Here is a 16,454-nt window from a genome sequence, read left to right as displayed (position 1 = left end):
GATAGATAGATAGATAGATAGATAGATAGATAGATAGATAGATAACAGGATTTTTGACCAATTTGTCTTTCATTTAACAAAAAAACTCAAAACATCTTAAATTCATTTCAGTTTATTATATAGAGCCAATTCTACGGTGGCCCTAAGGTGTAAATGAACAACATTTGAAAAAACAGAATTACATTTTGACAAAACACAATAAAAACAACAAAATCACAACAACATTTGAAAAAACGGAATTACATTTAGTCAAAGCGGAAGTGACCGAAGCGGAAGTGGCCTGAATCACATTAGAAAAAAACAGAATTACATTAGAATAGAAACAGAAATAGAATAGGAACAGCCTTTATTGTCCCACGGATGGGAAATTCAAGTGTAACAGTAGCAACAGCAGCAACTGACAAAAAGATAAAAAGATTTCACGCAAAAGTTCCCAAATGTTAATAAACAATACAATATATAAGAAATAAGATAAACAATATTAATAATAATGTTCAATATGTATTGGAACATTGAGAAAGGCAGACTATTTACAGTACAGTATTATAGGCAGAGTGTGTATTTTAGCAGAGGTCAGCATGTTTTTATACTTATTGAGTTTGTTGGGAGCAGTGATGGTTGTAGAGTCTAACAGCTGCTTGGAGGAAGGACCTGCGGTAACACTCCTTTGTGCATTTAGGATGCAGTAATCTGTCACTGAACGAACTCTCCAGTTCAGCAACAGCTTCATGCATGGGTTGGGAGACGTTGTCCAGCAATGATGTTATTTTAGCTAGAGTCCTTCTGTCTCCCACCAACTGCACTGGGTCGAGGGGGCATCCAAACACCGAGCTGGCCTTCTTGATGAGCTTATCTAGCTTCTTCTTCTCAGCTAATGATAAGCTGCTGCTCCAACACAAAACACCATAGAAGATGGCTGATGCCACTACAGAGTCAAAGAAGGTCTTCAGGAGCACCCCCTGCACTCCAAAAGACCTCAGTCTCCTCAGCAGGTACAGTCTGCTCTGACCCTTCCTGTAAAGTGCATCAGTGTTGTGAGACCAGTCCAGTTTATTGTTCAGGTGAACACCCAGGTACAAACCAGATTCCAAAAAAGTTGGGACACTAAACAAATTGTGAATAAAAACTGAATGCAATGATGTGGAGATGGCAAATGGCAATATTTTATTCATAATATAACATAAATGACAGATCAAAAGCTTAATCTGAGTAAATGTAACATTTTAAAGAAAAAATATGTTGATTCAAAATTTCACAGTGTCAACAAATCCCAAAAAAGTTGGGACAAGTAGCAATAAGTGGCTGGAAAAAGGAAATTGGGCATTTAACGAACAGCTGGCAGACCAATTAACACTAATTAGGTCAATTGACAACAATGATTGGGTATAAAAAGAGCTTCTCAGAGTGTCAGTGTCTCTCAGAAGCCAAGATGGTAAGAGGATCACCAATTCCACCATTGTTGCGCAGAAAGATAGTGCAGCATTACCAGAATGGTGTTACCCAGCGTAAAATAGCAAAGACTTTTAAGTTATCATCATCAACCGTGCATAACATCGTCAAAAGATTGAGAGAATTTGGAAAAATCGCTGTGCATGTGCATAAGGGTCAAGGCCGTAAAACTCTACTGGATGCTCGTGATCTCCGGGCCCTTAAACGTCACTGCAGCTCAAACAGGAATGCCACTGTCAAGGAAATAACAGAATGGGCTCAGGAATACTTCCAGAAAGCATCGTTAGTGAACACAATCCACCGTGCCATCCGCCGTTGCCAGCTGAAACTCTACAGTGCAAAGAGGAAGCCATTTCTAAGCAAGCTCCACAAGCTCAGACGTTTGCACTGGGCCAGAGGTCATTTAAAATAGAGTGTGGCAAAATGGAAGACTGTTCTTTGCTCATATGAGTCACGATTTTTAAGTTCTTTATGGAACACTGGGACGCCATGTCATCCGGACCAGAGAGGACAAGGATAGCCCAAGTTGTTATCAACGCTCCGTTCAGAAGCCTGCATCACTGAACGTATGGGGTTGCATGAGCGCTTGTGGCATGGACTGCTTGCATGTCTGGAAAGGCACCATTAATGCAGAGAACTATGTTCAGGTTCTAGAACAACATATGCTCCCATCTAGACGTCATCTCTTTCAGGGAAGAACCTGCATTTTTCAACACCATAATGCCAGACCACATTCTGCAGCAATCACAACATCATGGCTACGTAGGAGAAGGATCCGGGTACTGAAATGGCCAGCCTGCAGTCTAGATCTTTCACCTATAGAGAACATTTGGCGCATAATAAAGAGGAAGGTGCGACAAAGAAGGCCCAAGACGATTGAACAGTTAGAGGCCTGTATTAGACATGAATGGGAGAGCATTCCTATTTCTAAACTTGAGAAACTGGTCTCCTCTGTCCCCAGACATCTGTTGAGTGTTGTAAGAAGAAGAGAGGATGCCACACAGTGGTAAAAATGGACTTGTCCCAACTTTTTTGGGATTTGTTGATGCCATGAAATTTGGAAACAAAGATTTTTCCCTTAAAATGATACATTCTCTCAGTTTAAACTTTTGATCTGTGATTTGTGTTCTATTCTTGTACTTGTAAGAGTCCATGATCTCGATGTCCACTGTGCCTGCGGAAATCCACCAACAGCTCCTTAGTTTTAGTAGCGTTGATCAGGAGGTGGTTCTGCTGGCACCAGTCCACAAAGTCTTGAGTCCGCTGTCTGTACTCTAAGTCGTCCTCACCTGTGATGAGGCCGACTATGGCAGAGTCATCAGAGAACTTTTGCAGATGGCAGTGTGGGGAGTTGATGGAGAAGTCTGCAGTGTAGAGGGTGAAGAGGAATGGTGCCAGCACAGTTCCCTGTGGGACCCCCGTACTGCAGACCAGCATGTCAGAGACACAACCCTGAGTCCTCACATACTGTGGGCGTCCAGTGAGGTAATCCAGTATCCATTGGGACATGTGGTGATCCACTCCTGATAACTCCAGCTTGTCCCGCAGAAGTCCTGGCTGGATGGTGTTGAAAGCGCTGGAGAAATCAAAGAACATGATCCTCACGGTGCTTCCAGGTTTCTCCAGGTGGGTCAGAGCTTGGTGCCTGAGGTAGATGATGGCGTCATCCACCCCGATGCCAGGCCCCGATGCCATTAGGAAAAACGGAATTACATTAAGCCAAAGCGGAAGTGGCCGAAGCGGAAGTGGCCCAAATCGCATTAGAAAAAACAGAATTACATTTGAAAAAAATAGAATAACATTAGAAAAAAACGTAATTACATTTGAAAATAACAGAATAACATTTGAAAAAACGGAAATACATTAAGTCAAACAGGAATTTTTTTTTTTTACTGTATTAACAGCATAAAACCGAACAACAGAACAATATACAGTACACATACAACGGAGATATGTGTGTACTGTATTTTCTAAAAAAGTTGTCAGGTCCTCTAGATGTTCAAAAAACAACAACAATAAATAAATAAATAAAATCGTAGAAACGTTTCATCTTTCGTCCGAAAGGCTTCTTCAGTCTGACGAGCTGTATTCAGCTCAGTCTTATAAATAGCACCTTCTCATAGTGGATCAACCAGTTTGTTGTTGATATTCAAAACTAGCTGTTCACATGATCAAGGAGTACCATCAGCCTAACAAGGGCTCGTTAGCACCCTGATGGCTGCTTGCTATCCACAGGGGGGTGAGTGATACTAAAGCCCCCAGTATACTGCCGCGTACGTCTGTTCACGCATACGTACGCGTGTACTGTACGCAGGGGGTTCAGACTTTGTACTCCAGCGTACACCCTGAGCAGCTGCATAGCAGCTTCACAGACAAGGCGTGTTTACCTTGGGGACAAATTGAGGTCGCCGATTGATCATTTGCTGACACACGCCTACTGGATTGATTGACAGGTTGGAAAAAATAAAAAAAAACGAGCGCTGGCAGCCTCACGCAGCGGTGTTCTGTTTATATGTTGTTAATAAAAAGATCTAAAAAATAAAATAAAAAATAAGAGCGCTGGCTCTACAGCCCACACATCAGACCAGCCCACCATGAAATCTCCAGACCCTCCAGCAGCCATGTTGGACCTGAGTTTAATTCGCTCGTGACAAATTCCTTCATTTCTCACCATTTCAGTCATTGCATCAACAGGAGGAAGAGATCACTTGCCTCTTGGCAAAAAACAAAAACAAAAGAAAAGGCCAGATCAGAGATGAAGAAGGGGAATTTAATACATTGGTGTTACATACAAAACAGTCCATCGCTGGGCAGTTTATTGTGCGACACTGCGTACGCATATGCGGCCGTAAAAATTTGAGCTTTGCACGGACATGCCCTGGGGGGTACGCTCATACCTCCGCGTTTGTACGTGCGTACCTCTGCATATGGACGTACGCGGCAGTATACTGGGGGCTTAACAATAACAGCATTGTAAGAGGTTGAACACGGAAGCCTCCAGAGGACCTGACTTAAGTTTTTTTTATTTTTCTACCTGGATTATTGAGCATGCATCAGGATGTACTGTATATTGTTTTTCAAATGTAATTCTGTTTTTTTCCTAATGTGATTCTGTTTTTTTTCTAATGTGATTCTGTTTTTTCAAATGCCATTCTGCTTTTTCTAATGTAATTCTGTTTTTTTCTAATACGATTCTGTTTTTTCAAATGTAATTCTGTTTTTTCTAATGTGATTCCGGCCACTTCCGCTTTGACTTAATGTAATTCTGTTTTTTTTCTAATGTTGTTGTGTTTTTTCAAATGTAATTCCGTTTTTTCAAATGTTGTTCATTTGCACCTTAGGGCCACCGTAGACAACAGAAGCCAGCTGAGGGCACTAAACAAAATATTCACACATAAAATGAGAAATAAAAGTTATTTATCTAAGGAAGCAGCAGGTTGTGTTGAATCTTCACTTGAAACAGATATCATCTAAAACTAATCAAGACGGAGACACGTCTGTGATGCATGTTAGCTTAGCGGTATATTAGTTCCAACAGTTGTCAGCAGACTCCAAACACAGCATCCACAGGCCTAGGGCTGAGTACCGAACCGAAGTTCTTTTATGGCACCGACCGAACTGCACCGGTATGTATTGAAACGTCACTCTTCTTTCGGTGTCAAGTTTGGGTATTGGCTGTAAGGTGTCACATGGTTTAGGCATGCAGGCAGGTAAAACACCAGACATATGACAAACAGACTACACCCAGATTACACCCAGAGCTGTATAGAGCCGCCGTACCTAATCTATGTATAATTATGTCTATGGTGCTGGTGACGCCCACAGACGGGTTCACGTGTGCAGCGCGTGTTGTCGAAGCCGTTCGACAACACGCGCTGCAGAACGTTGCTCCGTGTTTTTCTGCGAGGAGAGAGGAGTTCAGCAGCCTCCCCCTCCTCCTCTCAGCCTTAAAGTCAGCCTGTGAGTAGAGCCTGAACGTCCTAATTTATTATCTCCACGACCGGACTCTTCATCAAAGGACTCCGAGGACGGCTCTGTGTGCTTCAGCTGGTGAGTTTACGTTTGTTAGCGTAACTGCAGCTTAACACGTACATCGCGGTGAAATAAATTATGATCCATGTAACGCTAACTTAAGATATTAGTGTGTAAATTTATTTTATCTACGTGGCTAGCTAAACTCAGAAACTAACTAAAGATTGACAGTAACATAAATCTTAGCTTGTAAAACTGCTCATCCTTCCAGTCAGCTGCTTAAACAGTTCACTAATGTTCACCGTTTATGCTAATGTTCTCCTCACAGGACGTTCTGACCCAGATGTGAGGACAGACAGAAAAGTGAGGTAGAGGCCACAGGACAGTCAGACTTTGTTGTTAAAAATTTGCTGCTTTTTCTACAGTGGAGCTGCATGTTGGAGGTAAATTAAACTTTAAAGGATTTTGTTGACCAGTTAAACCTTTATCTCTCAGCCTAGATAATGTTTTTTGATCAATAATAACACAACCATGTTATTGTTGATGTTTTGTTCTAATGTCCATTAGGAAGATGATCAGAGCCCTAAACCCCAGAGAATCACAGAGAAGATTAAGGCAGAGACACAGAGGTGCAGAAGTCTGCATCATCCCTACCTCATTGAATCCAGTGACCTGCTGGTGGGATGTGAGGGACAATATGTCAGTGCTATCAAACTGACAACCAGGTATCTGTGTGTGCAACAATCATCATCTACAGCCTCAGAGTGAACATTTCCTACTGCTGGAGACACCATCAGCCAGGAGTGGGCTTGTTTGTGTCCAGAGAAAACCAACATGTTGATTTTTCTGAAGAAAAACTGTTCAGTGAAAAGGTCCTCAGTGTGTAGCAGTGAGCATTAAACACTGATGTGTCACTGGTTTGTAACTGGTCTTTTGACCTGGAAATTATTTGTTTATTTTTATGTAAGAAAACTGCTTGGAATAGAAAAATACCAAAGTTAAAAAATAAAACTCACAATTTGTACTGTAATGTGCAACGTAATTTTATTCTTGTTAGAATTAATAGTAATTACAAAATTGATACCGAAAAAAGAACCGTCCAGGAACCGACACCGAAGTGAAGGTACCGATACCAAATTATTTTTAGAAAAGTACCCAGACCTATAGCAGCATCACAGACATAAGAAGTTATGAAGTCATAATCAGCAGCAGCTGTCAATCAATTTGTACAGCGAGGTAACATACATGTTCAAGAATCTAATAATTATTTCACATTTATCTTTATTCTTTATCTTGCAGCAGCTCCAGCTGAATTCAGGCAGCTCAAAAACTTCACTTAGTTTTCTTTAACTACAGACAAGATCAAAAAATCTGATCCACATCAAAACCATCATATTGTGAACATTTGAATAAGACGGATTAAGCCTTTAACTTTGACTGTTCATATTCCTCAGAGGGAAAATCAACCACTTTATTTAACTGCTTAAAAATGCTAGTTTAAAATATTCTTTCACAAAAAACTAGGCAGTCTTTTAGAGCCGTCAGTCTGAAATAAAAATATAAGTGTAAGTGCTATGTGTTGTCATCAATGTAGATTTCTACACAATGACAAAATTATTTCTCTGCATTAACCCATCACACGTGAGATAAACCCAGGTGGAACAGCGGGCAGCTATGTAAGTGTCCGGGGAGCAATTAGGGATTGGATGTCTTACTCAGAGACATCACGATGTGGGCATGGCGAGGAGTTGAACCCGTGACTTTCTGGTCCCAAGTCGGCAAATTAGCTGCTCCTGTAATGGGGGTGTTTTTTTCCCAGAGACTGCCCGTCTTTGTTGCAGCCTCTTGCTCTGAAGCGCTTCAGGTATGACAATGATTTTCAGAAAACAATGTGACGTAGATTATTTATCATACTTCTGGTTTTACTTGGCCTATCAACGCGATAAAAAAAATCTGTTGTGTAGTTTAAAGTGTGTACTTTTTATAAATTAAAATGGAGTCCCTGAGAGACTGTGTCTTTCCCACTACAGCGATTGAAATAGGTCATGTGACTATCACGTGCCAGTGCGTCAATTAACTCCAAAGGAAAAAAAAACATTAGTCAGAGTAGGCGGGGCCAGACACGAGTAGGCAGCAAAATCGCCACCCGCTGCCCGTTACTGAGAAGGCAGCTTCCCCTCTCCATCTAGCTTCACAGAGATTTTAAACTCTGTCATTTACATTCTGTAAATCTGATTCAAACTTGTTCAGTGGTTCATTAGGTTGTGTATAACAGACAGGCACATGCACACAGACACATTATTACCTGTCTTCACCCACCAACTCACCTGAGTCAGGGGCTCCACCGAGCCGATGTACGAGTCTGGACGCAGGAGGATGTGCTCCAACTGGGTCTTCTTCTGATACACTCGCTCCACAGATAACTTGGAGCCAGCCTTGTCTTTCTTGGTACCTTCCATCTTTCCAACGTCACCTCGGTCATTGGCAGCCTCCTGTTGAGAAGAACCATTGATACTGTTAAAAATCATTAATTATCTGTATTTGTCCAAACACACAACAGCAGTTGAGTTGGCAGGCTGCCAACGCTCACTACCATGGAGAAACAACTACTGATTTTCTTTGGTGTGGTGAAACTCAGACGACGGTGAACATTTCATACACAAAGCTAAAAGAAAATCCACAAACCTCTTAACAAGTGGCCTCAGCGTTCACAATTGTTCTATTTCGTATAGCCTTCGCCCTTTAAGAGCTGTCGCTAGTGGGTTTTATCCCGTCATGCAAAGCATCACAATGAAAAGTTTAGTCCACGCCCACCTGTTGTGTGGGCCCCACCCGATCTGTATAAATTACGTTAAGAGCGGGTAATCGGCTCCCATTTTTCTTCAGCAAGCTAATATCACTGTCAGAAGAACTAAGAAGGGAAGTTGTCCAGCTTGACCAGAGCAACCGTTGTTAAGGCTGCGTGGGGTCCCGCCACGCCAACCTCCTGCCGTCCCGGTGAGTTTCTCCTCCCCGAGGAGAAGCAGACGAGCAGCCTTGTTCAAGGTAAGCGCCGAGGAATATTTCTCAGTGGCGGGTCGCTACACACTGGATGACGCCATCGACCCCCTTTTTCCTTTTATCGCCGACTCTCGGAGTGAATCGGATGGTTCCTCCAGAACAGGCGACGTCAGCAGCAGCCCCCGCTGCTCACTCCCTCCTGGAGAGTGTAGTGTCTGAACGAGGGGGGCTGAGCAGATGCACACCCCCCACCCGGCCTTTGTCGCATCGGCAATCACACCACTCCCAGCCGTTGTTGCCCTCCTCTTGGAGCTGCCCGGCATAATCCAGGAGGCGGCTGACATAAAGGGACTTTTTTCCATCCCTCTCCTTCCCCCGCCCAGATCGGATGACCTAGCGGGAAGGTTTTTTGGCTCCACCCCGGCTTGCTGTCCTGATCCCATCTGGCCTTGTTTCCCAGCAGTGACGTCCTACTGGAACGAGGCTGCAGCCAGACCTGGTAGACTGAGAGTGCCGGTTTCCACATCCGCGCCCATCACCAGAGTAGAGGGGTTTTACCGAGCGGAAATTCCCTCGGTGCCCCACCTGGAGCCAAGCCTGGCGGAGGCTCTCGGAGCAAAGTTGTCTAAGTTGGACCAGCGTCCTGCACCTCCGGGGAGATATGACCAGACGGTAACGTCGCTCTCCAACCGAGCTCACCAGTATGCGTTCCAGACGGCCGCAGCGAACAATACGCTGCGCCACTGACATACAGCATCTCAGTGGTCGGAGGGACAGACCTGCCTGAGGAGACAAGAGCTCCCTCTGCAGGCATCTGACATCATCCTCAACCCTTGTGCCTCGTCTGCTGTCTGACATGCTTGAGAAATCGAAAAAGCTGGAGGAGTTGTCGGAGACTGTGCGCCATATGATCAGCCGCACGCCTCATCCCGCCTTCCGGCCCCTTGAAGGATCGTCATGGCCAAAGGCAACAACAGAGACGCTCCACAGCTGCAGCAGCGTCCTACCGCTCCGCCACCAGCCCCGCCCGTCAGAGAACAGCCCTTCTCATCCCGGCAACCAGCGGTTCAGCGTTTCCCCAGAGATCGCCAACAGGCAGCGCCCTGGGACAACAAACCGCAGGGCTCACGGGGGAAAAGATTCAGGAATGACTCCTTGCGGGGGATGTGTGTGTGCAAATGATGACAGGAGTTTTGAACTAAAACTCGAACATCATTCAAAGATTAAAGTGTCTGACTCAGCCTGTCTGTCAGTTCGAATGATCTCACAGCGGCTTCTCCTCACACATCAAATACACAAACGAGCCGGTGTCCATAAAACAGGTTTTTTCAAAATCACCGCAGCTCAAGGAACACACAGAACGCTCACGTGACACAGCAGCCAAAAGTGAATGTTTTCAGCAGTCCGAGTCCAGTGGGAAACCTCGCTCTCAGCTTGAAGTGTGCGCTGCTTCCTCTCACTGCAGCGGTGTCAAACACGTGCTCCCGCGGCGCCGGCAGTTTTCACCCAAACGGCGCCACGTTAATGAGGTTGCGCACACCTCTCCTCAGCACACGCTGGCTCACATCAGCATAAATATGAGCCAGCAGCCTGAGCGCGGCATAGAAGCACCGCGCACCCGCGGCAGCCCTAAACCTACACGGTTCCGCATGCTCGGGGCACGTGCACCTTCACTTAGCGCACGCCGGCTCACATCAGCATGAATGTGAGCTCGCAGCCTGAGCGCGGCACAGAAGCACTGTGCACCCACGGCAGCCCTATATCTACACGGTTCCGCATGCTCAGCGCACGCCGGCTCACATGAGCATGAATGTGAGCCCGCAGCCTGAGCGCGGCACAGAAGCACCGCGCACCCGTGGCAGCCCTAAAATCTACACGGTTCCGCATGCTCAGGGCGCGTGCACCTTCACTCAGCGCACACCAGCTCACATCGACAACGGATGCGAGCCCACAGCCTCAGTGTGGCACACATGACGGCGGTGATTGGCGTTCGTAAATAACGTGACGCAGCATAAACGCGTGCCCGCTTCCCGAATGTTATGCGGAGTAGCAGCGAGCGTGCGCTTTAGACAGATGGATGAACTGTTTCTATCAGCGGGGGATACATGCTGCAATTACAGCTCAAGCCCCCGTTTGGAGAGTTTTAGAGAGAGTTTTGTCATCCTGAGTCCAGATCTCATCCCTGCACACAGAAGTTCAGGAAATTTCTGGTAAAATATGTAATTTCCAGGGTTCCCGACGGAGAGGAAAACACAGGGTTTTACTCACGTTACTTCCTGGTCCCAAAACAGACCGGAGGGATATGAACCATGTTGGACTTGTCAATTTTTCAACACAGTTTCACATGTTGACAACCAGACAGCAGTTAGACAACACTCAGTAAAACAATTGATTATCTCCATCGATCTGGAAGACGCCTACTTCCACATCCCGATCAACCGTTACACAGAGCAGGGATGAGAATTTTATTTTACCTAGACGATTTGTTGCTGCCGACTGTTCCAGACAGGAAGCAGCAGCGTGGACCCAGATGCTGATGTCACACCTGTTAAATCTGCGCTTCGCCATAAATTGGGAGAAAAGCTCGATTCTCTCGGCCCAGACGATTGTTTATCTGGGAGTGGAGCTAACTCGATCACCATGAGTGCTCGCTTATCACAGATAAGAATTGAAACTCTAAAAGACCAGCTCTGCCACGTAAGGCCTGGCAGAGTAGTAACAGCCATTTCCATCATGAAGCTGTTAGGAATGATGTTGTCAGCTCACACAGTGGTTCCGCTGGGCTTACTCCACATGCGACGCCTCGAGAGATGGTTTGCTCGTCTGCGTGTGGATCCGGTAAAGCAGAAGAGACGGATGATCACTGTACCTCCCTCCGTGAGAACAGACCTCAGACACGAGGGAAACCCCTTGGTTAAGTCGGAGGGAGTCCCTGTCAGCAGACATATGACACACGTGTCAGTCTTCCCAGACATGTCGCTGTCAGGTTGGGGGGAACATGCCTATCCCGAGCTGTAGGGGCGCTGTGGCCACCTCACACAACAACTCGTATAAACGTTCTGGAAGGTCGTACGGTTTTGAATGTGATTAAACATTTTGCCTCTGTGCTCCGGAATCAACATGTGTTGATTCACACAGACAACAAGGTGACTGCTGCATTCATAAACCGGCAGGGGGGTGTGCGCTCAGCCCAAATGTTACACATTGCGAGACGGTTTCTGTATTGGGCACACCAAAATCTGCTCTCCATCAAAGTAGTGTACATCCCCGATGTTCTGAACAAAGGGGCAGATGTGATGTCCAGGGTCAGTCTGCGTCATGGGGACTGGACCCCCCATCCAGACCTGATGGCTCAGACGTGGCAGAAATTTAGCAAAGTGGCCGTGGACCTGTTTGCAATATGAGAGAACGCTCAGTGTCAACTATGGTTCTCAATGAGCCCACGACATGAACCACCGCTAGGGGTGGACGTGTTTGCTCACAGCCTGTGGCCCAAAATGCTTCTTTACGGATTTCCTCCACTCCCTCCGATATCACGGTTTTCTGAACAGAGTTCAGGAGGGATTGACAGCTCTCCTGGTGGCTCCAGAGCACGTGAACGCACCATGGTTCCCAATTCTACAACGCCTGTTATCGGGGCTCCCGTGGAAACTGCCGTGGAGGGAGGACGCTCTCCTCCAAGCGGGAGGAGCGATCAGGAGTTACCCAGAAATAGGCCAGCACCTTTGGGTCTGGCTGCTGAGCGGACCTGCTTAGAGAGGATGGGTCTCTCTCAAGATGTGTGCGTACGATCCAGGATTCACATGCTGCATCTACCACAGCGCTGTACACATCAAAGTGGACAGATTTTCGGCGCTGGTGTACAGAGAATGGTGTAGAGGCCACCTCATGTCCGCTAGGTGGCATGCTGTCCTTTCTGCAACAGCTGATGGACAGAAATCTGGTATTCAGCATGATTAAAACGTACGCTGCAGCCATCTCTTTCTGTCACGAGGCTTCAGGGACAGAACAGCTTTTAATCATCCGCTGATGAAGCGTTTTTTAAAAGGTGTACAGAGACGCAGGCCTGTTTCATGCCCACTTGCTCCACAGTGGGATTTAACGCTGGTTCTGAGGGCCCTGAACAAAGCTCCATTTGAGCCACTGAATCAGGTTCCAATTAAATTCTTGTCTCTTTAAACAGCCCTGCTGTTGGCTTTAACATCCGTTAAGAGGGTTAGTGATTTATCTGCCCTCACTGTCGCTCCGTCATGCCTCAGAATTCAGGCTGACGGCAGCTCAGCTGATCTGAGACCTAACCCAGCGTTTATGCCTAAAACATCACAAGCTCTTTTAAATCAAGAGTGGTATCGTTGGAGGTTTTTTTCCCTCCCCCCACAAATCAGAAGAAGAAGCATCTTTCCATCTTCTCTGTCCTGTGCGGGCGTTGACGCGTTACATAGCACGCATGGCCGCAATGCGTCACTCAACATTTGTTTGTGCATTATAGAGATGCATCTGCAGGTCGCCCGTTATCCACCCAGTGCCTGTCACACTGGCTGTGTGAGGCCATTTCTGAAGCCTACAGAGCATCAGATTTAGAGCCTCCTGATAACCTCAGGGCGCACTCGACCAGGGGTATCGTCGCATCTTCGACTGCTTTGCATAATGGTATGACAATGCAGGATATTTGCACTGTGGCCGCGTGGTCAACACCCTACTCATTTATTCGCTTTTATATACGTGATGTGTTGACTCGTTCCATGACGCATTCTGTCCTTAGTGCCTTAACAGAATGAATATTGTTGTTTCATGGAATCTCGTTTAAACTCACATCTGACTACATGCATTTTCAGTATGAGATGTCGTTATCAGTCAAGTTCTGACTGTTGTTCTTGTTCTATTGTTACCAATCAGTTCATTTGATTAATAATCAGTTCACTTGTTATTATTAATCTGTTCATATTGATCAACTGTGGATCTGCTTGGTTCACGGCCTTTTTCAGCCTCTTCCTTTTCCCCTTTGAAAACTTTTCCGGGGCGTTCATGCACTCAGAACGCATAACTACGCAGCATGCGTCTGTGCATGGTACGCATAATTACGCAACGCGCAATTAAGCACATGGAGAGCTGAGTGACAACAAGACATTTTTGGGGCAAGCTGGCGCTTCATATGGTGTTCGAATGGACCCAGTGAGGCGAGGATTACATCTGCTTTGCCCTTAACCCACTAGCGACAGCTCTTAAAGGGCAAAGCTTATACGAAATAGAACGTTGGTTACGTACTGTAACCCCAGATTCTATGAGTATAGGCGTAGCCCTTTATGCGTCGGGCCTCACTGGCTCCTAAATGGCTGAAGAAAAAGCTATTTGGGAGCCGATTACCCGCTCTTCACGTAATTTATACGGACCGGGTGGGGCCCACACAACAGGTGGGCGTGGACTTAACTTTTCAGTGCAATGCGTTGCATGACGGGATGAAACCCACTAGCGACAGCTCTTAAAGGGCTACGCCTATACTCATAGAATCTGGGGTTACAGTACGTAACCAACAATTTCAGTACATCAAGACATTCATTAGGAATTCATCCTCAGGCAAAATTCATGGAATCATCAGGGATGTTTGTTCAGTTGTTTAGTCAAAAAAATAAATAAAAATTTAAAAATACAGACATGCCACAAAACGTTTGTTCATCTAAATTCCAACCTTCTGGCATCAGCAATTTTCTAGTTATGAGTATGAAGCTTCACCTAACACTTTCGGGTCACAGGTCACGTGGGATAAACACTGAGGTTGTTCTGGAAACACCGCTAGACTTCACCAGGTAAACATACACGGATATACGACCGGTTTATTTGTTCAAAACTGATTTGTGTTCAACTTTCCTTTAAGATCAGAGGTGAGATTTTTCATATAAATCGTTGAGATGTGAATCTGCTTGTTGAGCATATTTTGGTTGCCACAGTTGAGTGTTCATTGTTATAAATAGTACATGAGAAAAAGTCCCAACCAGCTGCAGAATCTAGTAATACAACAGGTAGTGAATAATCTAATATTTTGAATATCTTGGGACTTGCTCAGTTCATCAATGTGGACAAGTGCAGATAAAGAATACATTTCCAAAATAACTGAAACACTAAAACACAATAAAATTATATTTTATTGGTAAATGCATAAAACTATCTTCGGTATATCAAAATCATGTGAAAAAATAAATCATCACAGATTACAAAGGACATTTCTTCAAAAAGCTTTGATATTAATTTGATAATATAATCAGGCAAGCTGAATAAACTATTTCTTGACAGATATTGAATTATCAGGGAGACTCTTGAGAGTTTGCTGGCCCAGTTTAACCCAGTCAGAATCGGGTCATAATTTCATTATAATCCCGTCTCTGAGCAGATCAAAACATAGGACCAGTCTAAATAGGAAATATCTTAACAGTTTATAATGTATAACCCCTAACCCCTACCAATGATGCCGTGCATGCAGCAAACTAAAAAAAAAACTTAATAAAATGAAGGTGATATAACTGTCGTATTCGGATATAATCACTTTTTACATCAAGCAGAATCATGAGAAAACTCTGCCTGATTAGTACTTTGCTGGACCTTCTCTGGCTTGATAACAACATAAAATATCCGAGTTATGAGTCTAATTAAAGACAAACCATTTGCCTCCAAATGCCTCTTATTGCTGTTCTCAGATCAGCTCTGACAGAACACTGCACTGTTTGCAGACCAATATGTCTTATTTGAAGGACACTTTTCACGTTCTTTGCTCTACACAATAAAAAAAATGTATCACCAAACATCTTTACAACTGATTGAGTAAGAAAAGTGTCCAGAGTTATAATTTAATTCAGTTTATTTAAATAGCTCCAAGTCACAACTGAAGTTGTCCAGGGCACTAAACAGAAACATTCATATATACATATAAAAAAGTCATTAAATAAAAATTCAATCTAAGGAAGCGGAATACAACCTTCTGATATGTGTAAACCCCACTACAGTCCACTTGGGTGAGGACCCTGACTTTTAACCTCTTTAGAGGTCAGGTTCAGGTGTCAACAGGGGGCAGCGCCTCCTGGGGCCACATTATCCGCGGGTCGCAGAATATGATGCAACACCGGTGATGAGTTTAAATGGACGCAGCAGCCGGTTCGGTTCTGCTGAGGCAGAACAACAAGACCGCCCGGGGGAGCTCGGGTTGAACCAGTATAGGGAATCACACTGTTGGTTTTATATCGTAGGTTATTTTGGTACCAAACTGACTTACCATCCAGGAGAGCCCTCCGTTTCCTGCAGCGCCGTTAGACATATTCCTTTGTGGTCTTTAATTTGTCTCCAAATGTCTTCACGTCCAGCTAGATTAAACGTCCACCAACATCACAAACGCTTTACTCGCTGAAAAGTACGAAAACCTGTTTATCGTCCATAGTCCTTCCTGCTTTGCCTTGGAAATAAACCTTGGGGTTGATCAAACCAAGAAAAACGACGCTATTGTTAAAATCGACAAACGGTCGCGTCGCGGGCCTAAACTTAACAAAGATGCTAACCGGGTCGCCTGTTAAAAATAAATACTATACAAAACGAACGCGCTCGACACTTTAACAATCTCACAAGGAAACAGTGTTGAATAAAATACTTGCTCAAGTGACACGCTCTGAGAGGGAACTATTTAAATATTTATTATTCAGGAACAAAAACGAATATTGCTAGCAGCGTCCTAAATCCGGCTCCGCCATCTACAAGATAGACAGCGATTCGTCTCGTGAACCAAGCACCCAATCAGATGTTTCCTTTCTAAACGCGCGAGAAGGGGTTCTCTGCAGACCAAAAGTGGGCGTTTCTGGCGAATAGGCGTTTGTGGGCGGCGAACACTGATTGGTTATGGGTAACCCTCAAAGTCACGAGGATTATTGATGAGGTAATGTTTCTTTGCGATGTTTGACAAAGAAATATGATTTATTGTATTTATAAAGCATGTTATGTTTTCACTTATGCATATTATTGAAGTACGTTTATTGTAGGTCACGATAGTTTCGACC

The 16,454-nt window shown here is 44.8% G+C and overlaps 1 protein-coding gene across 1 annotated transcript in view; it reads right to left on the bottom strand.

Moving 5' to 3' along the window:
- top2b (DNA topoisomerase II beta) overlaps positions 1 to 16,190 on the bottom strand; it is a 198,753-nt gene extending 182,563 nt beyond the window's left edge. Inside the window, exons 1-2 of the mRNA XM_037693118.1 lie at positions 15,683 to 16,190; positions 7,749 to 7,913 (exon numbers count right to left, since the gene is read on the bottom strand). Coding sequence (XP_037549046.1) covers positions 7,749 to 7,913; positions 15,683 to 15,724 — 207 coding nt within the window. The 5' untranslated portion in view covers positions 15,725 to 16,190. The remainder of the gene's footprint in view (positions 1 to 7,748; positions 7,914 to 15,682) is intronic.
- Between the last annotated feature and the right edge of the window lie 264 nt (positions 16,191 to 16,454).

The sequence above is a fragment of the Nematolebias whitei genome, chromosome 19, assembly GCF_014905685.2.
Source record: "Nematolebias whitei isolate Nwh7 chromosome 19, NemWhi1, whole genome shotgun sequence".
NCBI classification, from domain to species: domain Eukaryota; kingdom Metazoa; phylum Chordata; class Actinopteri; order Cyprinodontiformes; family Rivulidae; genus Nematolebias; species Nematolebias whitei.
Note: the sequence above shows the minus strand (reverse complement) of the source record. Positions and strands in the feature narration are given on the sequence as shown.